General features: G+C 42.9%; 1 protein-coding gene across 1 annotated transcript in view; it reads left to right on the top strand.

Annotated features, from left to right (window-relative positions):
* Positions 1 to 22,603, top strand: part of LOC102481447 (TPR and ankyrin repeat-containing protein 1-like) — a 25,686-nt gene extending 3,083 nt beyond the window's left edge. The window contains exons 3-9 of the mRNA XM_027769537.1: positions 3,005 to 3,123; positions 5,186 to 5,269; positions 5,507 to 5,645; positions 9,397 to 9,528; positions 13,268 to 13,438; positions 17,966 to 18,127; positions 22,073 to 22,603. Coding sequence (XP_027625338.1) covers positions 3,005 to 3,123; positions 5,186 to 5,269; positions 5,507 to 5,645; positions 9,397 to 9,528; positions 13,268 to 13,438; positions 17,966 to 18,127; positions 22,073 to 22,341 — 1,076 coding nt within the window. The 3' untranslated portion in view covers positions 22,342 to 22,603. The remainder of the gene's footprint in view (positions 1 to 3,004; positions 3,124 to 5,185; positions 5,270 to 5,506; positions 5,646 to 9,396; positions 9,529 to 13,267; positions 13,439 to 17,965; positions 18,128 to 22,072) is intronic.
* Positions 22,604 to 22,993: the final 390 nt, after the last annotated feature.

Raw genomic sequence — 22,993 nt, 5'->3', positions numbered from 1 at the left:
CTGTAGACACCAGAGATAGTGTGAGAAGAGGGTGGGAAAGGGCAGAGGGTCAGAAATAGGGGTTTTATATATATATATATATATGAAACTAGAAATGGAAAATTATTGACAATAACATGCATAATTAAGCCACTGTGCAGTATATTCTGGATGGGAAATCACTTTTTGTATGCTGTGATGATGCTTAGGGAATGAATGTAAATTAATTAATTTAGAAAAATGTTTCAGGGAAAAAAGCATGAAAACTGTTTTTCTCAAAATTAAAAAATGCATTAAAAATACCTATGTGATGACTGCAGTAAGCTATATAGCCCCAGCTAGGTGCTACTTTATAGTGCGTTCATTCTACTCACTGAGGTTTATGCCTAAAGTCAGACTTGTGTTCATGGATATGTATATATCAGCTGTGCTTGCTATTGAAAATATTTAGATTAATTAAGATCTTTAGTGAATCAGGACCAGCAGTTAGTGTAATGGCTATGTCACTGGACTCCCATGTAGTTGACCACGGTTCACGTCCCGGACCCGGTGGTTTAAACTCACGCTGGGCACGTGTGTGTGCGTGCCCAAGAGGAGACTGGAGGAGAAGGGATTGCAGTGTGGCCATTGTCCCTGGAAGGTGATTTCTCGCTTTCTGTCTCTCTGTCTCTCTCTGTCTTTCTGGCGAGCGCACGTGCCCTATAGCAAAAAAAAAAACCTCTCCAAAAAAAAAAAAAGATCTTTAGTGAATCAATAAAATGTGGGGGGAAAAGGCATAGAAAGCAACCATGGATACCAGAGATAGTGTGGGAGGAGGGTGGGAGATGGCAGAGGGTGAGAGATAGGGAATTAAGGATGGGATAAAAAGCAAAATATACAGGAAACAGGAAATAGGAAATTATTTGTTGACGATAGCAACAAATGTTGATGTGCTTGATTGAGCCAATATACAGTATATTCTGGATGGAAAATCTTATTTTGTATACTATAATGATGTACAGTGAATGAATGTAAATAAATAAATTTAAATTTAAAAAAAGAAAAAAGAAAAAAAAATCACTGTTCTTTCAGAAGCCAAGACAGGGGACCAGCAGTTAACGTATTAGCTATGTCGCATGACTCCCATGTAGTCGACCGTGGTTCAAGTCCCGGACCCAGTGGCTTAAACTCACGCCGGGCTCATGTGTGTGCGTGCCCAAGATCCCAAGAGGAGAACGGAGGAGAAGGGTTTGCGGCGTGGCCATCCCCCCTGGGGGGTGATTTCTCACTTTCTGTCTCTCTGTCTCTCTCTGTCTGTCGGGTGAGCGCATGCGCCCTATAGCAAAAAACCTCTCCCCCCCTCCATAAAAGAAGCCAAGACAGAGTTATGGGAACTTCTGACAACTGCCTCTTGGTGACCGTCCCTTAAGATAGACTGGGTGGTTTCTTTCTGTCCTTCCACCACATCCATGGAGAGGAAGCAGCGGTAAACAGGACTTATGAGGACAATGCATTTGGTACTTTTGGGAGGATGAATCTATGCCTATGGCTCAGTTTCTAAATTTTGAAAAATGTTTTTATGAAAATGTATCCTTTCACACAATGTATATTGTTTTTGATTATTATGGTTTTTAAATTATTTGTTTATTTTTCGGGAGAGGTTTTTGCTATAGGGTGCATGTGATCACCGGAGAGACAGAGATTTAGAAAGTGAGAAATCACCCCCTGGGGGGATGGCCACACCACAAACCCTTCTCCTCCATGTACACAGGCGCCTGGCATGAGTTTAAGCCACCGGGTCTGGGACTCGAACCGTGGCCTACTACATGGGAGTCCAGCGACATAGCCATTTTGCCAACTGCTGGTCCCTATTACTATTTTTTCTATAAGAGATTTTTTGCTATAGGGTGCATGTGATCACCGGAGAGACAGAGATTTAGAAAGTGAGAAATCACCCCCTGGGGGGATGGCCACACCACAAACCCTTCTCCTCCATGTACACAGGCGCCTGGTATGAGTTTCAAACCACCGTGTCCGGGACTCTAAGCGCTGTTGACTATGTGGGAGTCCAGTGATGTTACCATTATGCCATCTGGTGGTCTCTTATTTTTGATATTTACTTTATTGTTCGAAATTGATCTTTTTGAAGAGGTACGCGTTATCCTGACATTCGATATGCCCCCTTGGGCAGTCTCATGCATGATTTTGAGAAATGTTCTTTGGAGGATGATGAGATGCAGAAGGTTAATGGGCCACTAGTTTAGAAGAATGTGCGTTGACTAAGAGTTGGGTAGATCTGGGTTTCAGTCTTGTTTTTTGTCATGAACTAGCTATGTGATGAGCCATGAAATCTCTCTTCATTTGTCATTGTTTTTAATCTGTTGGGTTACAAAAACATTTGTTATATTTTCCTTAAAGGAAGTAAATTTTAAAAATTCTCTCAAGTGTTTATTTCCTCCTCTGTAAATGGAGATAGTAGGTATTGCCTTTGAGGTTTATTTGAAGGATTAAATAGACGCACTTGTCCCTGGGCTTGGCAAACGGGGAAGTGAAGTGAATATAACTGCCTAATGCTTAGGGGATTAATTTTATGCATGAACTTAACATGATTGTCACTTCATTCAATTATAAGGGTCTTTGAAAACACCTGTCTTTTTTTTTTTTTGGAGAGGTTTTTGCTATAGGGCGCGTGCGCTTGCCAGACAGACAGAGAGAAACAGAGAGACAGAAAGTGAGAAATCACCCCTCCCGGGTGGATGGCCACACTGCAATCCCTTCTCCATTCTCCTCTTGGGATCTTGGGCACGCACGCACATGTGTCTGGCATGAGTTTAAGTCACTGGGTCCGGGACTTGAACCGCGGTTGACTGCATGGGAGTTCAGTGACATAGCCATTACGCTAACAATTGGTCCCCATTCGAAAATGCCTTTCTTTCTGATATCTTTAACTTACCATTTGTCTATGTGTGGTCTTAGTCAGAGGACGTTTTCTCAAATGTTCTAGACTTTCCTGTTAAAATGTCTAAACTGTGGGTCTTCCTTTCAGGTGACTCCATTGTTTTACAGAGTTTCTTGCCCTGCTTTGATCATCTTTTCAGTAGTGGATTCCCAGCAGAAGTGTGGCAGTCTGTAATAGAAAAGTTGGCGAAGCAGGGGTTGTGGCATGTGAGTAAAAGGCGGCTGCTCTCTTATGGGGAAGGTACACTCGGTTAAGTGATCTCTGTTGGCACTGAGGGATTATAATTTACTCTTCATTTATCTTGGTTATGATAAGAATAACTTTTTTTTTTATTTGAGAGGTTTTTTGCCACAGAGGGAGTGCGCTGACCAGACAGACAGAGAGACAGAGAGACAGAAAGCGAGAAATCAACCCCCAGGGAGGATGGCCACACCGCAATCCCTTCTCCTCCATTCTCCTCTCGGGATCTCAGGCACACACGCACACGTGCCTGGCATGAGTTTTAAGCAACCAGGTCCAGGACGCAAGCCACGGTAGACTACACGGGAGTCCAGCAACATAGCCACTATGCTAACTGCTGGCCCCAAGAATATCTTTTTAACTGGACCATCATTTAAGAAGGAATGCTGGGGCCAACAGTGGCATAATGGTTAAGGTGCTAGACTCTCACGTGGCCGATGACAATTCGAATCAGGAACCTGGCAGCTTGAAAATCATGTTTGGTGTGTGTGTGTGTGTGTGTGTGTGTCCAAAATCCCAAGAGGAGTATGGAGAAGAAGGGATTATGGCATGGCCCTCCCCTTGGGGGATGACTTCTCACTTTCCTGCTCTATGTCTGTCTCTCTCTCTCATGAGTGCATGCACCCAATGTGGGGAACAAAAAACTTAAAAAAAAAAAAAAAGGCCATTGAAATATATTAATCAGTTAGTTTCTACTTTTTTAAAATAACTATCCCTAGGAAAAATTGCTTAAACTCTCTGGGATTCAGCTTCTTCAGTGACTTTAGATAGAGTCCTTGGTTTAAAAGCAGACTCTCTGAATGAAAGAAGAAAAAATCCTGATTAGCATTTGCCAATTTCCATAGTGTAAAGACTCTTACCATAGCCAGATTCCAGCTGCTAGTATATCGTACAGGAGTTGGAGTTCTGAAGAGATGTGCACAGTCAGCCCACTGCTGATAAAAGCCAGTTCTAGCACACCGCTTGATATGGTCTAGTGGGCCCCAAGTGGTTGGGGCTTATGAGACACTAATGTGAATACATTGGGATGGGATATTTCTAAAGGATTTGAGTCTTCTGTTTGCTAAGCTGTTAAAAGAGCTTTTCAGGGAATGACTTTTGTTTTCTTTCTTTCTTTTTTTTTTTTTTATTGGGCACGGGGCACGTGTGCTCACTAGAGAAAGTCTGAAAGAAAGAGAGAAAGAGAAGAAGAAAGCACCCCTCGCTCCTCCCCCCGTAGGGGCGTGGTCACAGCACAATTCCTTCTCCAGTTCTCCATCTTGTTGGGATTTTGGCCATGCACACACATGTGCCTGGTGTGGTTTTCAAGCAGTGGAGGCTGAGATGTGAGGCATGTTATCAGCCATGTGGGATCTGGCTTCCTCAACCACCTGGCCAAGGCCAGGCTGGGAATGATTTTTTTGTGTGTTTGTTTTTAACCTTATTTTTTTTTTTTAACCTCACTGCTACGGTTGTTTCTGAAATACTGCTTGACATCAGCTGTTCTTGTCCTCAGCAGGCTTTGAGAAAATGTAGGGAGAACACAAAGTTGACCAGACAGAGAGATTGTGCTGATCATGGTTCAGTCTAAAACTGCAGACAGCTTAAAAAAAAAAAAAAAAAAAAAAAAAAGGTGAGAAGTCTAGGGTTTTGCTTTGTTTTTTTATTTTATTTTATTTTATTTTTTGTAATTTATTTTGTTTATGATCGAGAGCATGCGTTTGTATTCAAGACACACCCACACAGAGACACACACACCTTCAGCTGGGTCTCATCATACCATGATCCCCCTCCCTGGCCCTCTAGCTCCTCGGGATCTTAGACACACACACACACCTGGCGTGTTTTCAAGCCAACCTGGGGATCTGAAACTATGCTTGGCCATGTGGCTTCCACCACTGCAGTTAAGTTTGCTACTAACTGTCACCAGGCTGGGTCTTGATTTGTGGTTCTATTTATTTGCTTGAAAGCTTAAAATAACCTTTTGCTGTAATAACATAAATGAAGAATATTATCATTCCTAGCTTCTGTTTTTCTCCCCCTCATCAGTCATTTCTGCTTCTGTCAGCAAAAAAAGACCGACTGCCAAGAAATATCCACGTCTCAGAATTATCACTGAAAAGTCTTTTTGAGGTAAGGTGGTTTCCTGAAACATAAGGTTTCAAATCAGGCCACGTCAGCCTTGTATCCGGGACCATTTCCTTTAGCTGCCACACCACAAATTTATTACTTAAAATAACCTTCTGTTTGGGTCACAGCGAATCCACATTTTACCGATTCCAAACTTTATGGGTAAAGGGGTTTGAAGTTTCATATTGATGTAGTCATTCTCATAATTCTTCCTGTGTGTTCTTTTCTTTTATTTTTCAGAAATATGTCTTCATTGGGCTTTATGAGAAAATGGAACAGGTGCCCAAGTTAGTCCAGTGGCTCATCTCCATTGGGGCCAGTATCGAGAGCATAGGACCGTACCCTCTTCATGCCCTCATGAGACTCTGTATCCAAGCCAGTGAGTGTTCTCCCAGTTAGACATCTGCCGGGCCACTCTTCCTGCCCTGGGCTCTGGGGCACCACTGAGCTCAAGTGAAACCATCACAGAGCCACTCAGATACGGGATATTTATTTATTTATTTTTAAAGTGTTTTTTTAATTTTTAAATTATTTAATTTTATTTATTCATTCATTTATTTTAATTCAACCAGACACACACACACACACACACACACACACACACACACACACACAGAGAGAGAGAGAGAGAGCGAGAGAGAGAGCGAGAGAGAGAGAGAGAAAGTGAGAAAGCAAGCTGCCAGGTCTAGGACTTGAACCATGGCCGGCCATGTGGGAGTGTCTGGCGCCTTAACCACCTCACCATCTGCTGGTCCCCCAGATGCAGAATATTTCAATGATTTGAATATTCCAACAATTTGACTGTTCAGATGAAGCGACATTGTTGTCTCCCTTGGGACCTGGTACCTCCAGGAGGCCCCAGATGACACAATTCTATGTTCCTAGACAGATTCTGGCAACAGAGTAGAGCACTGGGACCCGAGGAAGACAGGTCGCCTTCGCTGGGCAGAGCTCCCAGGAGAGCTGTGGGTCTTCCCTCTGGCGACTTTGGTCTTTCCCTCCCGCTTCATTTCCTCTCTCACCCAAAGGCTTGACTAAGATGGTCTTGGGACTATGGCCTGGGGAAATCCCAAGGGAAACATAGGCTGTTGCTGATATAGTTTGTGTTTTTTAAAAAAAAGATTGCTAATTTCATTAATTTTTTCCCCCAAAACTCCATCAGCTGGTTATAGAATTTAAATACTGAAATAATTTTATTTTATCATGAAGATATTTACCATATCATTTTATTGCCAGAAGAGACCTAGAGACCTTGGCTAGTCTACCTCTCCTAGGTTGTGTCGTCTTCTTAGGAAGGGGGGAAGTGTAGGGTGGACAGGGCTTTGAGATCTCAGACCCTCTTTTTGCTTCAGTCATGTTTTTCCTACTATTATCTATTTCATATATTGGGGAATCCACAGAGATTTTATTCTTTTTTTTTTTAATTGCTAGAGGGTACACTCTTCAGAGAGAGAGAGAGAGAGAGAGAGAGAGGAGAGAGAGAGAAAGACAGAGAAAGAAGGAGAGAAAGAAGGGGCATCTCCCCAGTGGGGCATGGTCATGCTGCAATGTTTATTTTTTTGAAAACTTTCTTTTTTTTTTTTTTTTTTTTTAAAGAATTATTTATTTATTTAATTCTGTTTGCTGTTGTTATTATTATTGTTACTATATTTTTTTGGGGGGGAAGTGATTTTTGCTATAGGGTGCATGTGCTTGCCAGAGAGACAGAGACAGAGAGACAGAAAGTGAGAAATCACCCCCCACAGGGGGTATGGCCATGCTGCAATTCCTTCTCCTTCACTTTCTTCTCTGGACTTTGAGCACACATGCACACACACCCGGCATAAGTTTTAAGCCACTGGGTCTGGGACTCAACCCATGGTCGACTATGCGGAAGTCCAGCAACATAACTGTTACACCATCTGCTGGCCCCTGTTATTATTATTGTTTTAATTTGACAAGGAAGAGAGAGACAGAGAGAGAGAGTGGAATAGTGAGAAAGCAAGCCTCCAGGTGGGAGTCCAGCGCCTTAACAACTATGCCACCTGGTGGCCCCATGCTGCAATATTTTTTCCTCCATTTTCCACCCCATCAGAATGTGGGGCATGCCACAAATGAGTCTGGCATGTTTTTCAAGCTACGGGGCCAGGACTCGAACTGTGATCAGCCATGTGGGATCAGGCTCCAGTGCACAGTGCTTAACCACTGTGCTACAGGGCGGCACCAAGACTTCATTCATACACAGGGATTGGTGGATAAAACATTTGAAAGTAAAGCTCGATTAAGTGTAATGTAATACAGTTCTCCTAGTTTCAAATTAGGAAACCGGAGCACAAGGAAATGTGCTTTTGGTTACGAGCGCTGTAATCCCTGATGAGTTTGCTCTGAGTTAGTTCCTGTGTTATCGATGATATCTGTGAAATCAATCCTTCAAGTCTACCCCTGATTCACTTCTCAGGAGACATGGCGACAAAAGGTGCCAGAGTTGTTAGAGGTGTGTGGCTTACCTAGATCGTAAGAGCTGTGAGGGAGGACTAGGAGAAGGATTTGAAACACGTGTCCTAGTGATAGTAGAAAGTAGGTCAGTCTTCTTTTTTTTTTTTTTTTTTTGAGAGGTTTTTGCTATAGGGTACGTGCACTCGCCAGAAATACAGAGAGACAGAGAGCAAGAAATCACCCCCTGGGGGGATAGTCACACTGCAATCCCTTCTCCTCCATTCTCCTCTCGGGATCTTGGTCACACACGCACATGTGCCCGGCATGAGTTTAAGACACTGGGTCTGGGACTTGAACCACAGTTTACTACATGGGAGTCCAGCAACATAGCCATTATGCTAACTGCTGGTCCCAGAAGTAGGTTAGTCTTCTAATCAGAGGTGTTGGCTTGGTTATTGAAGTAGAGGCTGTGGAGTTCCGCCCGATCCTCTTTGTCACCAGTGCCCCTGCCCACACTTACAGTCAGTATGGGCTCCTAAGGACGCGTAGCCCCTCCTTACCCAGAGAACTGCTCTTTGCCAACAGGCACCACTTCTCAGGGGGATCTTCCCTCAGATCTGCTCCCCCGGCCCCCAGGTCCTTCTGTAGCTCTTAACTGACAGGCACTGCATGGAGATGCAGAAGGCTAGCCCTGACCTCAAGATGGCAGCCGTAGTGAGATTCGTGCTTTAATTCCTGCTTTAGAGCTTGCCAAAGGGATCAGGCTGGAGCAGAAGGGAGCTTAAGCCACTTCCATGTCTGGCTCCTTTCTCTGCCCTGTCCTGCTTCCCTCACTCTTTTCTCCTGACATTTTTCTTTCTTTTTTTTCTTTCTCTCTCTTTCTTTCCTCCTTTCCTCCCTTCCTCCCTTCCTCCTTTCTTTCTTTCTTTCTTTCTTTCTTTCTTTCTTTCTTTCTTTCTTTCTTTCTTTCTTTCTTTCTTTCTTTCTTTCTTTCTTTCTTTTCTTCCTTTTCTTTTCTTTTCTTTCTTTCTTTCTTTCTTTCTTTCTTTCTTTCTTTCTTTCTTTCTTTCTTTCTTTCTTTCTTTCTTTCTTTCTTTCTTTCTTTCTTTCTTTCTTTCTTTCTTTCTTTCTTTCTTCCTTTCTTTCTTCCTTTCTTTCTTCCTTTCTTCCTTTCTTCCTTTCTTCCTTCTTTCTCTTTCTTAGTTAATTGCAGGTATGAGAATCCTTGGATCAGGCTTCTAGGGAACCTGATCTAAGATTATTATGACTAACTTTCCATCAGTGCTCCTTAATGTACAAATTCCCGAGAGCTTCCCCAAGCCGCATTAGTGGTGGGTGGGAATGTGCCAGAGTCCCCATCCGTTACCTCATACTGGTACACTGGACTTGCTTTGCTGATACTTCGTATGTAGAAAGTATTAGAAGGGGTGGCTTCGTGGCCTCATGGTTAGGGGATCCAGATCCCACATACCTGACTGTGGTTTGAATTGCAACCTCGGCAGCTTGAGAAACACACCAGATGCGCGCGCATGCCCAAATCCTGACAGGATGGAGAAATGGAGGGGATTGCAATGTGACCGTGCCCCACCAGGAGTGCTTTCTACCTGTCTCTCTATGTGTCTGTGTCTGTCTGTCTTCTCTGGTGAGTGCATGTGGTCTTTGGCAGAAAAATAAAAATAAAAATAACATCAGGAATTCATTTTAATTCCCTTCAGAGGAAAACCACCTTTTTAGGTGGGTCATGGACCATAAGCCCGAGTGGAAAGGCTGCATCAACCAGAAGGACAAAGATGGCTGCACCGTCCTGCATGTGGTTGCCGCCCACACCCCAGGGTACCTCATCAAGAGTAAGTAGCCACTCCTCCCTGGACAGTGCTGCGGCCGGCGGGGCTTCCAGGCATTTGGAAACCCACACAGCTCACTCATCCCATCCCGTGGCAGGCCTAGAGGCCTAAACTTTCCCCTGAATTCAGCATGACTGGGAGGGTGAGCATGTAGAAAGGAGGTGAGGGGACCAGCAGATGGTGTAATGGTTACGTCGCTGGACTCCCACATAGTTGACCGCGGTTCAAGTCTCAGATCCAGCAGCTTAAATTCACACCAGGGGCGTGTGCGTGTGCCCAAAATCCCTAGAAGAGAATGGGGGAGAAGGGATTGCAGGGTGTCCATCTCCCCTGGGGGGTGATTTCTCGCTTTCTGTCTCTCTGTCTCTCTCTGTCTGTCTGGCGAGTGCACACGCCCTATAGCAAAAACCTCTCCAAAAAAAGAAAAAAAAAAAGAGGAATTCTCCCATATTTTCTTCTAATGCTGTGTGATTTCATTCTTTTACATTTAGATCCCTGATCTAGTGAAGTTTAGTATAAGGGTCAACATTTATCTTTCCATATGGCTACTTCTGTGTCTTAGCACCATTTATTGAAAAGTCTCTGTTGGGGCCAGCAGATGGCGTAATGGTTATGTCACTGGACTCCCACATAGTCGACCGCAGTTCAAATCCCATATCCGGTGACTTAAAACTCATGCTGGACTCGAGTGCATGGGTGTCCAGAATCCTAAGAAGAGACTGGAGAAGAAGGGATTATGACACGGCCATCCCCCTGGGGGGGTGATTTCTCACTTTCTGTCTCTCTCTCTGTTTCTCTGGCAAGCATACACATTCTATAGCAAACATCTTTCTCTTAAAAAAAAGCCTCTCTTGACCTCAGTGGTTTAAGATGCCTTTAATTCTGGACTTTGTTTTATTCTACTCACACCAATTAAGATGACTAAGGTTAACAAGACAGTCATAAGTGTTGACATGGATAAAGAAAAATCGGAACCTTTGTACATTGCTGGTGGGCAAGAAAAATGGAGCATCTGCTTTGGAAAATAGTCTAGCAGTTTCTCAAAAGTCAGAATTGCCATATTCCTAGGAATACCACTCTTAGGACTATACCTAAGAGAAATGTAAAGGTGCTCAAACAAAAACTTGTACATGATTATTCATAGTGGCATTATTCATAAGCACCAAAAAAGTGGAAATAGTCCAAGTCTCTATCAAGTGATGAATGGATAAACAAAATACCCATACAATAGAGTATTAGTTAGCCATAAAAAGAAAGTATTAACCTTGAAAACATCATGCTAAGTGAGGGAAGCCAGGCGCAAAAACCCACATCTTACATGATTTCATTCATATGAAATGTCCAGAATAAGGAAGTCCCTAGGGATAGACAGTAGATTATGAGTTCCTAAGAACTGGAGGAAGAGGGAATGGTGAGCAATTGTTAATGAGTATGAGATTTCTTTTGGGGGTTATGAAAATGTTCTGGAATTGGATAGTAATGATTGTATAGCTTCCTAATTATATATAAAGTTATATTAAACACTTTAAAAGGATGTGTTTTATGGCATATGAACTATACCTCAATTAAAAAAAATTTTTTTTTGGAGAGGCTTTTGTTATAGGGCGTGTGCGCTTGCCAGACAGACAGACAGAGACAGAGAGAAAATGAAAAATCACCCCCCAGGGGGCATGGCCATGCCTCAATCCTTTCTCCTCTGTTCTCCTCTCGGGATCTTGGGCACGCACGCACATGTGCCCTGCGTGAGTTTTAAGCCATTGAGTCCGGGACGCGAACCGTGGTCGACTACATGGAAGTCCAGCGACATAGCCATTACGTTAACTGCTGGTCCCGGATCGAGGTGATTTTTAGAAGGATTTTAATCGTCTCTTAGGATGATACCCTGGAGGCCAGGAGTTTTACCTTCTGGGGATGGATACTTTAGTAACTATCTTAGTTTTCTATGCTTTTTTTTTGAGAGATTTTTACTATAGGGCACATGTACTCACCAGAAAGACAGAGAGAGACAGAGAGACAGAAAGTGAGAAATCACCCCCTAGGAGGGATGACCATACCGCAGTTCCTTCTCCTCCATTCTCCTCTCGGGATCTGGGGCATGCATGCACACGTGCCTGGCGTGAATTTAAGCCACCAGTCCAGGACTCGAACCACGGCTGACTACATGGGAGTTCAGCGACATAGCCATTATGCTAACTGCTGGTCCCAGTTTTCTATGCTATGTAACAAATCACCATAAACTTACACCCATTTAACTCAGTCCTTTAGGACAGCCCTCTGGTATGATGTGACTGAGTCTTCTGCTCAGTGTCTTACGAGGCCGACATGAAGGCATTGGCTCCATGTCTGTTCTCATCTGAAGTTCTGTACCTTTCTCGAGCTCACCTGCGTGTGGCAGAATCCAGAATCCAGGTCTTTGCGGTTGCTGGACCAAGGTCTCTGTTTCCCTGCTAGGTGTCAGTCAGAGGCTGCTCTCAGCATCTACCGGCCTCACACACGCCTTGTTCTGCAGTCCCCTGTGTCTCCAAAACCAGCAGGGGAGAATTCCTTGAGCATCAACTCCCTCTCATACCTCGAATCTCTAACCTCTGTCATCTCTGACCTTGAGCACCATCTCTGACCTCTAGAACTGTACCTTTAGGACTCACGTGACTAGTCTGGTACACCGAATCACCCTGTCGTCCTCTATCTCTCCCCCTTTCAGGATTTTGGACTCGCATACACACATGCACATGCTTCTCAAGACCTCCAGGATTCAAACCACATTGTCAGCCATGTGGAATCCAGTCGCCCTAACCACCACACCAGGGCAGCCCTAGAATCTCCGTATCTTAACGTCAACGGATTATATTCGCGAAGTCTCATCTAGCAGCAGAGGGTTGTGTTTGACTGAAGAATTGGGAGAAGGTGTCCCATGGGTCGGGACCCTTGGAGGCTCTTAGAATTCTGCCTACCAGAGTAAGATTCTCAACAGGTACGAAGTAGGACTGCACTTACTTATTTTGAACAAGGAGAGAAGGGCAGTTGTGACTGGGAGGATGAGAAAGGAGACCACCATGAGCAGGATGATACCTGGCATAAGGGCACCCGATCAGAGGGTGGATTTTAGCCAATCTTCATGTGCAAGGTGGAGACCTGCACGTTAGAATGCACGCATTGCTTTCACTCTCTGTCCCCACGTAAGTGTTGGAGTACTCCCAGGGATATACCTGTTCCATTCTGAAAACTGTTGCATCTGCGGTTCCAGAGACACCTCGGTGCTTGGCAAATTGATATGTCAGAGCAGCAGATGGAGCTGGCAGCCAGAGCGTTGGGCTGGAGAGTGGTAACAGAGACAACAAGCCCCCTGATGCCAAAGCCATTGCCATTTTCTTCTCCTGTCCCCCAGATAGGCTTTTTTTTTCCTGGAAGAATATTCTGTTTCCTCTCTAGGGAATAAAGAAACCTAAGTCACAGCTTGCTGTTAGCCTTACAGCTCTAACTGTTGCCTAGTAACCAGATTCCCCCTCTCCTTGCTCATTGCCAGGGAGAGAGGAGAAAGGTAGAGAGGAGTGCACTTCTGAACCTCTTAAAAGCAATTGTCCTTCCCACTCCACTCAGGACTCTGCTTTGGGGAGTTGGCTGGACTACCCAAGGCCGACAGTGCAGGTGCTCGGGCAGGACACTGGAAGAAGAGCACTCCTGGGAACATCTCCTTATGGAAGGGACCATGATCATTCTTCCTTCTCCTTCTGGCCTACCCTAGGACAGACAGAGGACGTGCAGATGCTCCTGCACTTTGGGGCAGACCCCACTCTGCTGGATCGCCAGTCCCGATCCCCTGTGGATGTCCTGAAGAGGAATAAGAACTTCAAAGCCATCGAGAAAATCAACAGTCACTTGGCAAAGCTGGCTGCGTGTTCTAAGGACCTAACAGGTACAGTTTCCAGGGAGTTAACTTTTTTGGGGGGGCTAAAGCTGGTTCAGTGTATCTCTTCTTTGCACATGTAGATGGAAGTGATACTCCCCTAGTCTTTGGAAAACTTGTAGGTTCTTCAGAAAGCTAGAATGAGACTTTATTTAGAGAGCATCTATGATATTTTGGGAACTTCTCCAGGTCCATCTCTGGACAGTATGGGTGATTTTTTTTCCATGCATGCAAAAGAGGAAATACATTTAAACTCAACAGGAAAGTAAAAAAAAAACAAAAAACAAAAAAAAACCAAGCCTACTCCTCAGAAACAATCCCCGCCAATAACTTAAAATACACTTATAGCTCTGGTTGTTTTTTATATTTCAATTTATTTATTTGCATTCATTCACTGTACATCATTACAGCATACAAAATGAGATTTTCCATCCAGAGTACACTATATATTGTCTCAATCAAGCACATGAACATACATGTTATTGTCAGCAAATAATTTTCCATTTCTTGTTTTCTGTATGTTTTGCTCCCGCCCCCCCATCCTTGATTCCCTATCTCTTACCCTCTGCCATCTCCAACTCTCCTCCCACACTGTCTCTGGTATCTATGTTTGCTTTCGATACTGTTTTCCTCCCACATTTTATTGAATTACTAAAGACCTTAATTAATCTAAATATTTTCATAGCAAACACAGGTGATATATATGTTTCCACGAACACAAATCTAACTTTACACATTCTATAAAGTAGCACCTAGCTGGGGCTATATATCTTACTGCAGTCATTGAATAGATTTTTTTTTTCCTGAAACTTTTTTTTTTTATAACTTAATTTACATTCCTTCCCTAAGCATCATCACAGCATACAAAATGTGATTTCCCATCCGGTATATACTTAATCATTCGTATTATAAACAACAACAAAAAAAAAAGAAAGAAAAAAAGAAAAAATTGTAATTACTGTTTTTCCTTTTTTTAAAAAAAAATTAGAGCGATAATTAACAAGATAAAAGGTGGAGCTGAGAGCAAGAGAAAAACTTTGTCTCTCTCTGTTTCTTGATTTATCAGTCTGGAACAGCATCTGCTGACAGGCTACTGTACCAGAGTGCTTAGCTGAGGCAGGCTTATTTGTTAGAGTTTTGTCTAATGATGTTATTTGTACCATTTACATTTCGTGCCTTAAATCTTCAGTTGTTCATGCTTCCTCTATAGATTGATTCCCCAAACTGAAAAGTAATGAATGGTATTTATATGGTAGTTGATTATGTAAATATTTTTCTTTCTGCAACTGGTAGCGTGGCTGGACCCATAGGAAAGAGTCACCATACGTCCTGAAGGCTTTGTTCTTTAAGCATCTCGGTTCAATGAAACTCATCTATTTTTATGCTTATTGTAGTGTTTGCACTCATGTATGACTCTTGTGGCTCATGTTATCTGCTGTATACATTTCTTTATTAATCTGCTAGAGTGCCTAGTCAAGTAAATTTCTCACAGAGGCATGAACAGTAGACTTACGGAATTTTTGGAAGTGTCTTTATTTTATCCTGATATTGACTGCTTAGGCCTCAGAGTTCATTGATAGCAAGTTGTACTTTCCCCCTACATTCGAACCTCTTTGAAATGAGAATGTGTTTTATTTATTTAATTAATTTAGGTTTTCTTTTCTTTTTTTTTTTTTTTTGAGATGTTTTTGCTATAGGGTGCATGTGCTCGCCAGAAAGACAGAGAGAGACAGAGACAGAAAGCGAGAAATCACCCCCCAGAGGCATGGCCAGGCCGCAATCCCTTCTCCTCCATTCTCCTCTTGGGATCTTGGGCACGCACGCACATGCACCCAGTGTGAGTTTAAGCTACTGGGTCCAGGACTCCAACCACAGTTGACTACATGGGAGTCCAGTGACATAGCCATTACGCCAACTGCTGGTCCCCCTTTTGGAATCTTATTAAAGTGCGAATTTTTGATTTAGTTTGTTCAAGGCAGAACCAAGATTCTGCTTTTCTCATCAGGTGCCAGGGGATGCCATGGACCACTTTGAAGGAGCAAAGCTTTAATCCTAAGTAGTCAGAATGACAGAACCGTCCTCACACGCCTTTGCTGGCTACCACTAGATGGCAACGTGTGCACTTTATTTAATGGCTGCTGCTGCTCAGCTCTTCCCTTATTTCCAAGCACAGCAAGTCTGGAGCCTTTGTTCTGTGCACAGTTGTCTGGGAGCCCTCCCATTCTCTAGCCCTTGGCTTTCCTAGGGAGCTCAGATCCAGACCTCTGAAGCTGCTGCTCTCTGGTCCTCAGAGATGCCCAGCTGCTCTCTGCTCTGTGCTCAGTTCCGGGATGATGCCTGCTTTCAGTTAATGCGGGCGTGGGTATTGCCTTGAAGGCTGTACATGTCATTTTTTTCCTTTTTATTAAGTCGATGTTTTTGGTGTTTTTTAGAAAAATTTATGAACTATAGGAAAGGAAATGTTAAGTCTTTATATAAACCTACCTGCCAAAAAAAAAAAAAAAAGGAATGGGTTTGTGATTTGGTCATTTAGTCTTGGTCCACATATTTATTATTATACATTTTTATTTTCCTTGATGAAAATGGGATGGGTATGTAAATTGAAATTGATATTATTGTATGTAATAAAACCTGTTTTGACTTTAATAAGTTGAAAGGAAGATTTCAGGCAAAAATGAAATCCGTCTTTTTTAAACGACTTATTTATTTTCTAATACTTCTGGGTACTGTTGTTTCACAAGATCGCTTTAATTTTAGTTTCAAATCTGCTTACACATGTATTTATTAAGTATAATTATAGATTTGTGAAAATATAGTTTTCCATGAAAACAAAAATTTATTGTAATTACACATTAGTGTATTTTTTTTTCTTTTTTTGGAGAGATTTTTCTCGCTATAGGGCGCGTGCGCTCGCCAGACAGACAGAGAGAGACATAGAGACAGAAAGCGAGAAATCACCCCCCAGGGGGGATGGTCACGCTGCAATCCCTTCTCCTCCAAAAAAAGGAATGGGTTTGTGATTTGGTCATTTAGTCTTGGTCCACATATTTATTATTATACATTTTTATTTTCCTTGATGAAAATGGGATGGGTATGTAAATTGAAATTGATATTATTGTATGTAATAAAACCTGTTTTGACTTTAATAAGTTGAAAGGAAGATTTCAGGCAAAAATGAAATCCGTCTTTTTTAAACGACTTATTTATTTTCTAATACTTCTGGGTACTGTTGTTTCACAAGATCGCTTTAATTTTAGTTTCAAATCTGCTTACACATGTATTTATTAAGTATAATTATAGATTTGTGAAAATATAGTTTTCCATGAAAACAAAAATTTATTGTAATTACACATTAGTGTATTTTTTTTTCTTTTTTTGGAGAGATTTTTCTCGCTATAGGGCGCGTGCGCTCGCCAGACAGACAGAGAGAGACATAGAGACAGAAAGCGAGAAATCACCCCCCAGGGGGGATGGTCACGCTGCAATCCCTTCTCCTCCATTCTCCTCTCGGGATCTTGGGCACGCACGCACACGCGCCTGGCGTGAGTTTCAAGCCACCGGGTCTGGGACGCGAACTGCGGTCGACTACATGGAAGTCCAGCGACATAGCCATTACACTAACTGCTGGTTCCCACATTAGTGTATGTTTTAATAAAGAAGTCATCCACAGTCTTCTATCTACCAGTATGATACCATTTATTGATATTCAGCAACTTTTCTTCTATGTGTTTTTGTTATTGATGAGTTATTCTGAGTTTGTTCTTAATGTCTGGAACTTTCTCTGATCTGTAACCACCTTCATAACTAGTCTGAACCATAAAATCATGCATTTATTATATAGCTGTATCTAAGCATCTCTGTTGTTAAGCTTAGAATGTTTCTATTCATTTTCATGTGACTTTCACATTAAACTAATCTTTCTGGGGGAAGAATGATACTCCTGGAAACTTTTTGCTTTTTCTTTTTGAGGTTTTGCCACAGGGGGCCTGTACTCACCATTGAGAGACAGAGAGAGGGAAAGTGAAGAATCACTCCCTAGGAGGGATGGCTACATCACAGTCCCTTCTCCTCCATTCTCCTCTCAGGATTTTGGGCATGCACGCAAACATCCCTGATGTGATTTTCAAGCCAGGGGTGTCCGGGACTCAAACTGTGCTTGGCCATGTGGGAATTCAGTGCCTTAACCACTATGCCACCTGCTGGCCCCCCAAAAGCTTTTAATGGCATGGTTCAGGGAGATAAACAAGTTACAATCTAGTTGATGGTGAAGGAAGTTCTTTTACAAAGGATCTTCGTTTTTTGTAGTTTTCATTATTTTTCTCTGTGCTAACAACATTTCAGGATGACAGCAGGAGGCAAAGACCAAGGTGCCACCCAGACACTGTGACACCATACACGTGTTCTCTGTCTCAGAGTGTCTGGCCGAGGTGCTCTGATTCTTCCTTTGTCAACTACATGTGGCTGCACGGAGGGGTAGAGAATTATAGTTATTTTTGAAAACCACTTAGGCCAAGCTTATCTGTTGTGGTTTCGCAGGACTCAGCAACGGTGACAGACCTGCTAGTGACGGTGACAGCTTCCGGAAGGCCTCCGAGCAGCTGGTGAAGTATCTGAACTCGGGAGGCCGGTCACTGCATAAAAACTTTCTGAAACACGAAGTGGTGCAGAGGTTCTTGCGCCTCCTTTCTACTCTGCAAGGTAATCCCCCCCCCCAGCATATGCAGTTGTGTTAAAGAGGTTTTATACTGCTTAAACTGTTTTAAAACATTTAAAAAAATTAATGTAAAAAATAAATGCATGTATTCATGAAACATTCAAGCACTAGAGAAGGTTTGTCATATACCCTAAACTTTAGGCCCTAAATGCTGTATCTAGAGGCATCCTTTTTTATTAGTCTTTCACATATACTCTTAGCATTGCTCTTCGCATATACAATCATTTTTAATGATTTTTTTTTCTTCTGGAGCTGTTTGCTAATGTTAGAGTATAAAGCTATTACAGAATTGGATGTTCATTTCTTTCTCCTTATGGGGGAAATTAGGAAACTTCCAGAAAGGACCTTTTGGTAATTGGGGAATACTCTACACATTCTAAGTAGGTGAAATTTACCATTTTTAAACTTGACATTTCATAAGGCTGAAGGGTCTCAGTTTCACAGATAATGCAGGAAGGCATGGCCAGAGGAATCAAAAATGCTTTTCAAGGAATGCTGACACCAGAGTATTGAAGGCTTGGAGTTGTGCATTCAAGTCTTGGCTCTACCACTTTCTAGATCTGTAGCCTTAGGCCAATTACCTAACCTCTTTGAGCTTCAATTTCCTCATTCCTGTCTTGGCTGGGAACAGTCTTCCTCAGATAATGGGTGCAGAGCACTTAGTCTAGTATCCTACACATGAAATGCTCAGACCCATTAGCTGTTAGCAGGGGGTAAGGCAAGACTAGGTTGCCTGGCCTTTCTCACTTGAATATGAGTGGGTCAGGGATCAACAGCACATCCCAGACTCTAGGATGGGACCTCTTTTTGTGACATCTATTAAAGGCAGACATCTTTTGCAAACCACATCTAGGAAGCCATTGGTTTTTTGAGCTTAATGTTATTTGACCCATGACCCATGAAGACTGTCCTTGTTTTTTGTTTTTTTAAAGAATGAATTTATTTAGCTTTATTTACTTATTTAAATTCGACCAGAGAGGGACAGAGTGAGAGAGAGAGAGAGAGACAGACAGAGACAGAGACAGAGAAAGAGAGAAAGTGAGAAAACAAGCTGCTAGATCCAGGACTCGAACCGCGGTCAGCCATGTAGGACTCCAGTGCCCTTAACCTCCATGCCACCCGCTGGCCCATGTCCCTGTTTATACTTCAGGTTGTGAAAATAAAGGGAACCAGCAGTTAGCGTAATTGGCTATGTTGCTGGACTCCCATGTAGTCAACCTCAGTTTGCACCCCGGACCCGGTGGTTTAGAACTCACGCCAGGCGCGTGTGCGTGCATGCCCAAGATCCTGAGAGGAGAATGGAGGAGAAGGGATTGCGGCGTGACCATCCCCCCTGGGGGGTGATTTCTCGCTTTCTGTCTCTATGTCTCTATCTGGCTAGCGCACGCACCCTATAGCAAAAACCTCTCAAAAAAAAAAAAAAGAAAAAGAAAAGAAAAAAATATCTGGTGTTTGGTAAAGATCTAATGTGAGGCCACCGAAGGGGATGCTATGTCTTGTACGTCCTTTGTGTCTTGTACGCTCTCTGTTTTTCTGTGGGGGATTGTATGTGTGGGTATGGATTCTTTCCCTCACTTTAGTGAGAGGTGACTTTCTTTTCTCCCCTCTGTTCCTTACTCTTTATGTCTTCCTGAAGTTCTTCTTTCCGTTATTTTCCAGGGTTTGGTGGGACTCTAATCTGCCTAGCGTTCTAACAATTTTTTCTCTTTTACTTTTACCCTTTCTTTCCTTTTCTGTCCTAATTGACCATATGTTAGGACACTTTTTGTTGAAAGTGATAGACCTAACTTGTTTCAAATTAGCAAAAAAGTGACTTTTTTAAAGTTTTTTTTTTCTTTTTGAGAGTTTATTCATTTATTTTTCTGCTTTAGGGTGTATGCACTCTCCAGAGAGACAGAAAGTGAGAAATCACCCCCCAGGGAGAATGGCCATGCCACAATCCCTTCTCCTCCATTCTCCTCTCAGGATCTTGGGCACGCATGCACACGTGCCCTGTGTGAGTTTAAGCCACTGGGTCCGGGACTCAAACCACGGTCGACTACATGGGAGTCCAGCGACATAGCCATTACGCTAACTGCTGGTCCCGACTCTCGTAATACAAATGTCAGAGAGGGCTTCAGACACAGCTGGCCTTGGGGACCCATTATCTCTTGTCTTTCAACTTACCTGTCTTCTGGCTCTGTGGAGACGAGAGCCCAGTCTCTAACCTCTGACGCGTCCAGCATTTTTTAACCTGTGGACCCCTCTCTCTCCCTCTCTCTCTCTCTTTCTCTCTCTCTTTATGGTTTGAACCAAAGTCCTAGGCTTCCATTTTGATCACATTGTATACCTCTGAACTAAGACCGTGGTCAGGAAGGTGGAGAGTCTTTATTGGATTAGGCCCAAAGCATATGCTGTCCCGCCCTATCTGCACCTAAGTACAGTGTGCGGGGGTCGGGGGTGGAAAGTGTTTCCAGAAGATGCATGAGTAGATTCTGGGAGACAAAATTGCAAATGTCTATTAAAAAAAATTTTGCCTTTTGCACTTCTATTCTAATTCTTGTAATAGGATGATAGACTAGCCTATATTTAACTTTTTCTTATTTTAAAATGAGCAGTCTATCTATTAACATTATTCATGTTAGAAGACTTCAGAGAAAGATGGGAAGCAAAACTAGCAAATGCAAATCAAGTTGTTCTTATTTAGGTAATCTTTGATTTCTCCCCTTCTGTTCTTCTCTGGTTTCTTATTGGTGAGATTGCTAGACAAAAGACACAATGCCCAGTTGAATTAGAATTTCAGATAAACAATGAATAATTTTTTCAGTATAAGTATGTCCTAAATACTGTGTGAAATATACTAAAAATGTATTTGTTGCTTATCTGAAATTCAAATGTAACTTGTATTCTGTATTTGTATTTGCTAAATTTGGCAATCTACTTACTGAAGATCTATTTTAGAAGTTTTCTACCCCCATGGGACCAGAAGTTAGCATAATGTCTATGTTGCTGGACTCCCACGTAGTCGACCATGGTTCAGGTCCTGGGCCCAGTGGCTTAAACTCACGCCGGGCACGTGTGCGTGTGTGCCCAAGATCCCGAGAGAATGGAGGAGAAGGGATTGGGGCATGGCCATCCCCCCTGGGGGGGTGGTGATTTCTCACTTTCTATCTCTCTGTTTCTCTCTTTCTGGCGAGCACACACACCCTATAGCAAAAACCTCTAAAAAAAAAAAAGTTTTCTACCCCCCAGGGCCAGCAGATGGTATAGTGGTTAAGGCCCTGGACTCCCACATGGCCAACTGCAGTTCTAGTCCTGGACCTGGTGGCTTGCTTTCTCACTTTCCCTCTGTCTCTCTCTGTCTCTGTCTCTCTCTCCCTCTCTGTCTTTGGTGAGCACATGTACCCTATAGCAAATTTTAAAATAATCATCATCATCATCATCATCATAAATAGAGTTAAATATATAATTCTTTTGGGGGGAAAATAGTCCCTGAAGATTTACTACTAGCAGTTTGAAATGGGATAGCCATTATCCTATCTCCAGATAGCACAGAGCAAACGGAAACACTTACACACAATGTCATTGATACATAGTTAATCACGATTCTTTACAACTTGACTTTCACATTATTGTAAAGTATCTACTTGTATTTCAGTGTTTCTTATGCAGGGTACTAGCTTAATATTATGCAAAAATGTAGCCTTTTTGATCTCAGTAACACGTCTCACACACAACTGTTCTGCCTTGTCCATCTTCATTCTGCTTTCTCCTTGGCCAGCTTAAGTGTTCTCCATGAGGGTATTTCTAACCTCCCTGTTTGCAGTTTCCCCAGGGCTTGAACATACTGATCTGTACTGTTAATTATGTATGTATTGAGTTGTAGTTGGGGGAGGAAGAGAAATCCTATGACCCTTTTTTGAAGTGTGGTTTATTCTTATTTTTGACAGAAATTCCTCCAGACCTGGTCTGTGAAATTAATCAAAATTGTGCCAACGCCTTCATGAAGTTCTTACTGGAGAAACAGAAATGGCCCGAAGTGCTTCTGCTGCTGACCCGCAAAGTAAGCGGGGAGCCCCCTCTGGGGGATTGTCTCATCAAAGACTGCCGCTTCTCAGACCTAGATATCTGCTCCATCATCCCCCACCTCTGTGCCTGGGACCAGCGGAGGATCCAGCTCCTGGGCTGCCTGATTGACGGTGGAGGTGAGAATGCCTAGGTGATAAGTGCTGGAGAGTTGTCCAAGGCAATGGCGTCTACCTGTCTTTCTTCTGATTTTGAAGACATTGGGAAATTCTGCCTCAGCCTCTCCCCTGTAGCCTATTGTTTGGAAAGAGCGACAAGGGTAGTGCTCTGTAAGCGAGCTGCCCCAGAGGAACTGCAGTGTTGTGGAATCCACTTACCCCCGTTCTCTTTCTCTCTTGTGTGGGACAGAGAGTAGGTGGAGGGTCCTTGCCTTTGGTCTAGCCCCCTGTGGGCATTTCCTCCTCACCTCTGGCTAGGCCTTCCTCCGAGTATGTTGGGTGGATCCTCGACAACTCTGCGGCCTTCCTTTCTGATCAACGGATTGGGATTTGAGAGACTTGTTTGTACAGTCATCTTTCTGGACGGGGTTTTATTTTGAAACAAATCTAGAGACACTGATGTCTTCCCACCCGCATCTCTCACCCCCACTAATGCTGCTATCAACCACGTGGCCTTAGGCTTACTGTTTCTGCCTTCATCTCCTCATTTATGAAATGGGAAGGAATATGAAATAAATGAATGCATTCAGTGTTTGGGTAGAGTTTCTTGGCTGTGTGGTTTTCTGCCTGCTTTATACCTTTCTTCCTTTTATTCATTCATTCACCAGAGAAAGTGAGAAATCATTC

The sequence above is a fragment of the Tupaia chinensis genome, unplaced genomic scaffold, assembly GCF_000334495.1.
Source record: "Tupaia chinensis unplaced genomic scaffold, TupChi_1.0 Scaffold149954_1, whole genome shotgun sequence".
Lineage (NCBI taxonomy): Eukaryota > Metazoa > Chordata > Mammalia > Scandentia > Tupaiidae > Tupaia > Tupaia belangeri.
Note: the sequence above shows the minus strand (reverse complement) of the source record. Positions and strands in the feature narration are given on the sequence as shown.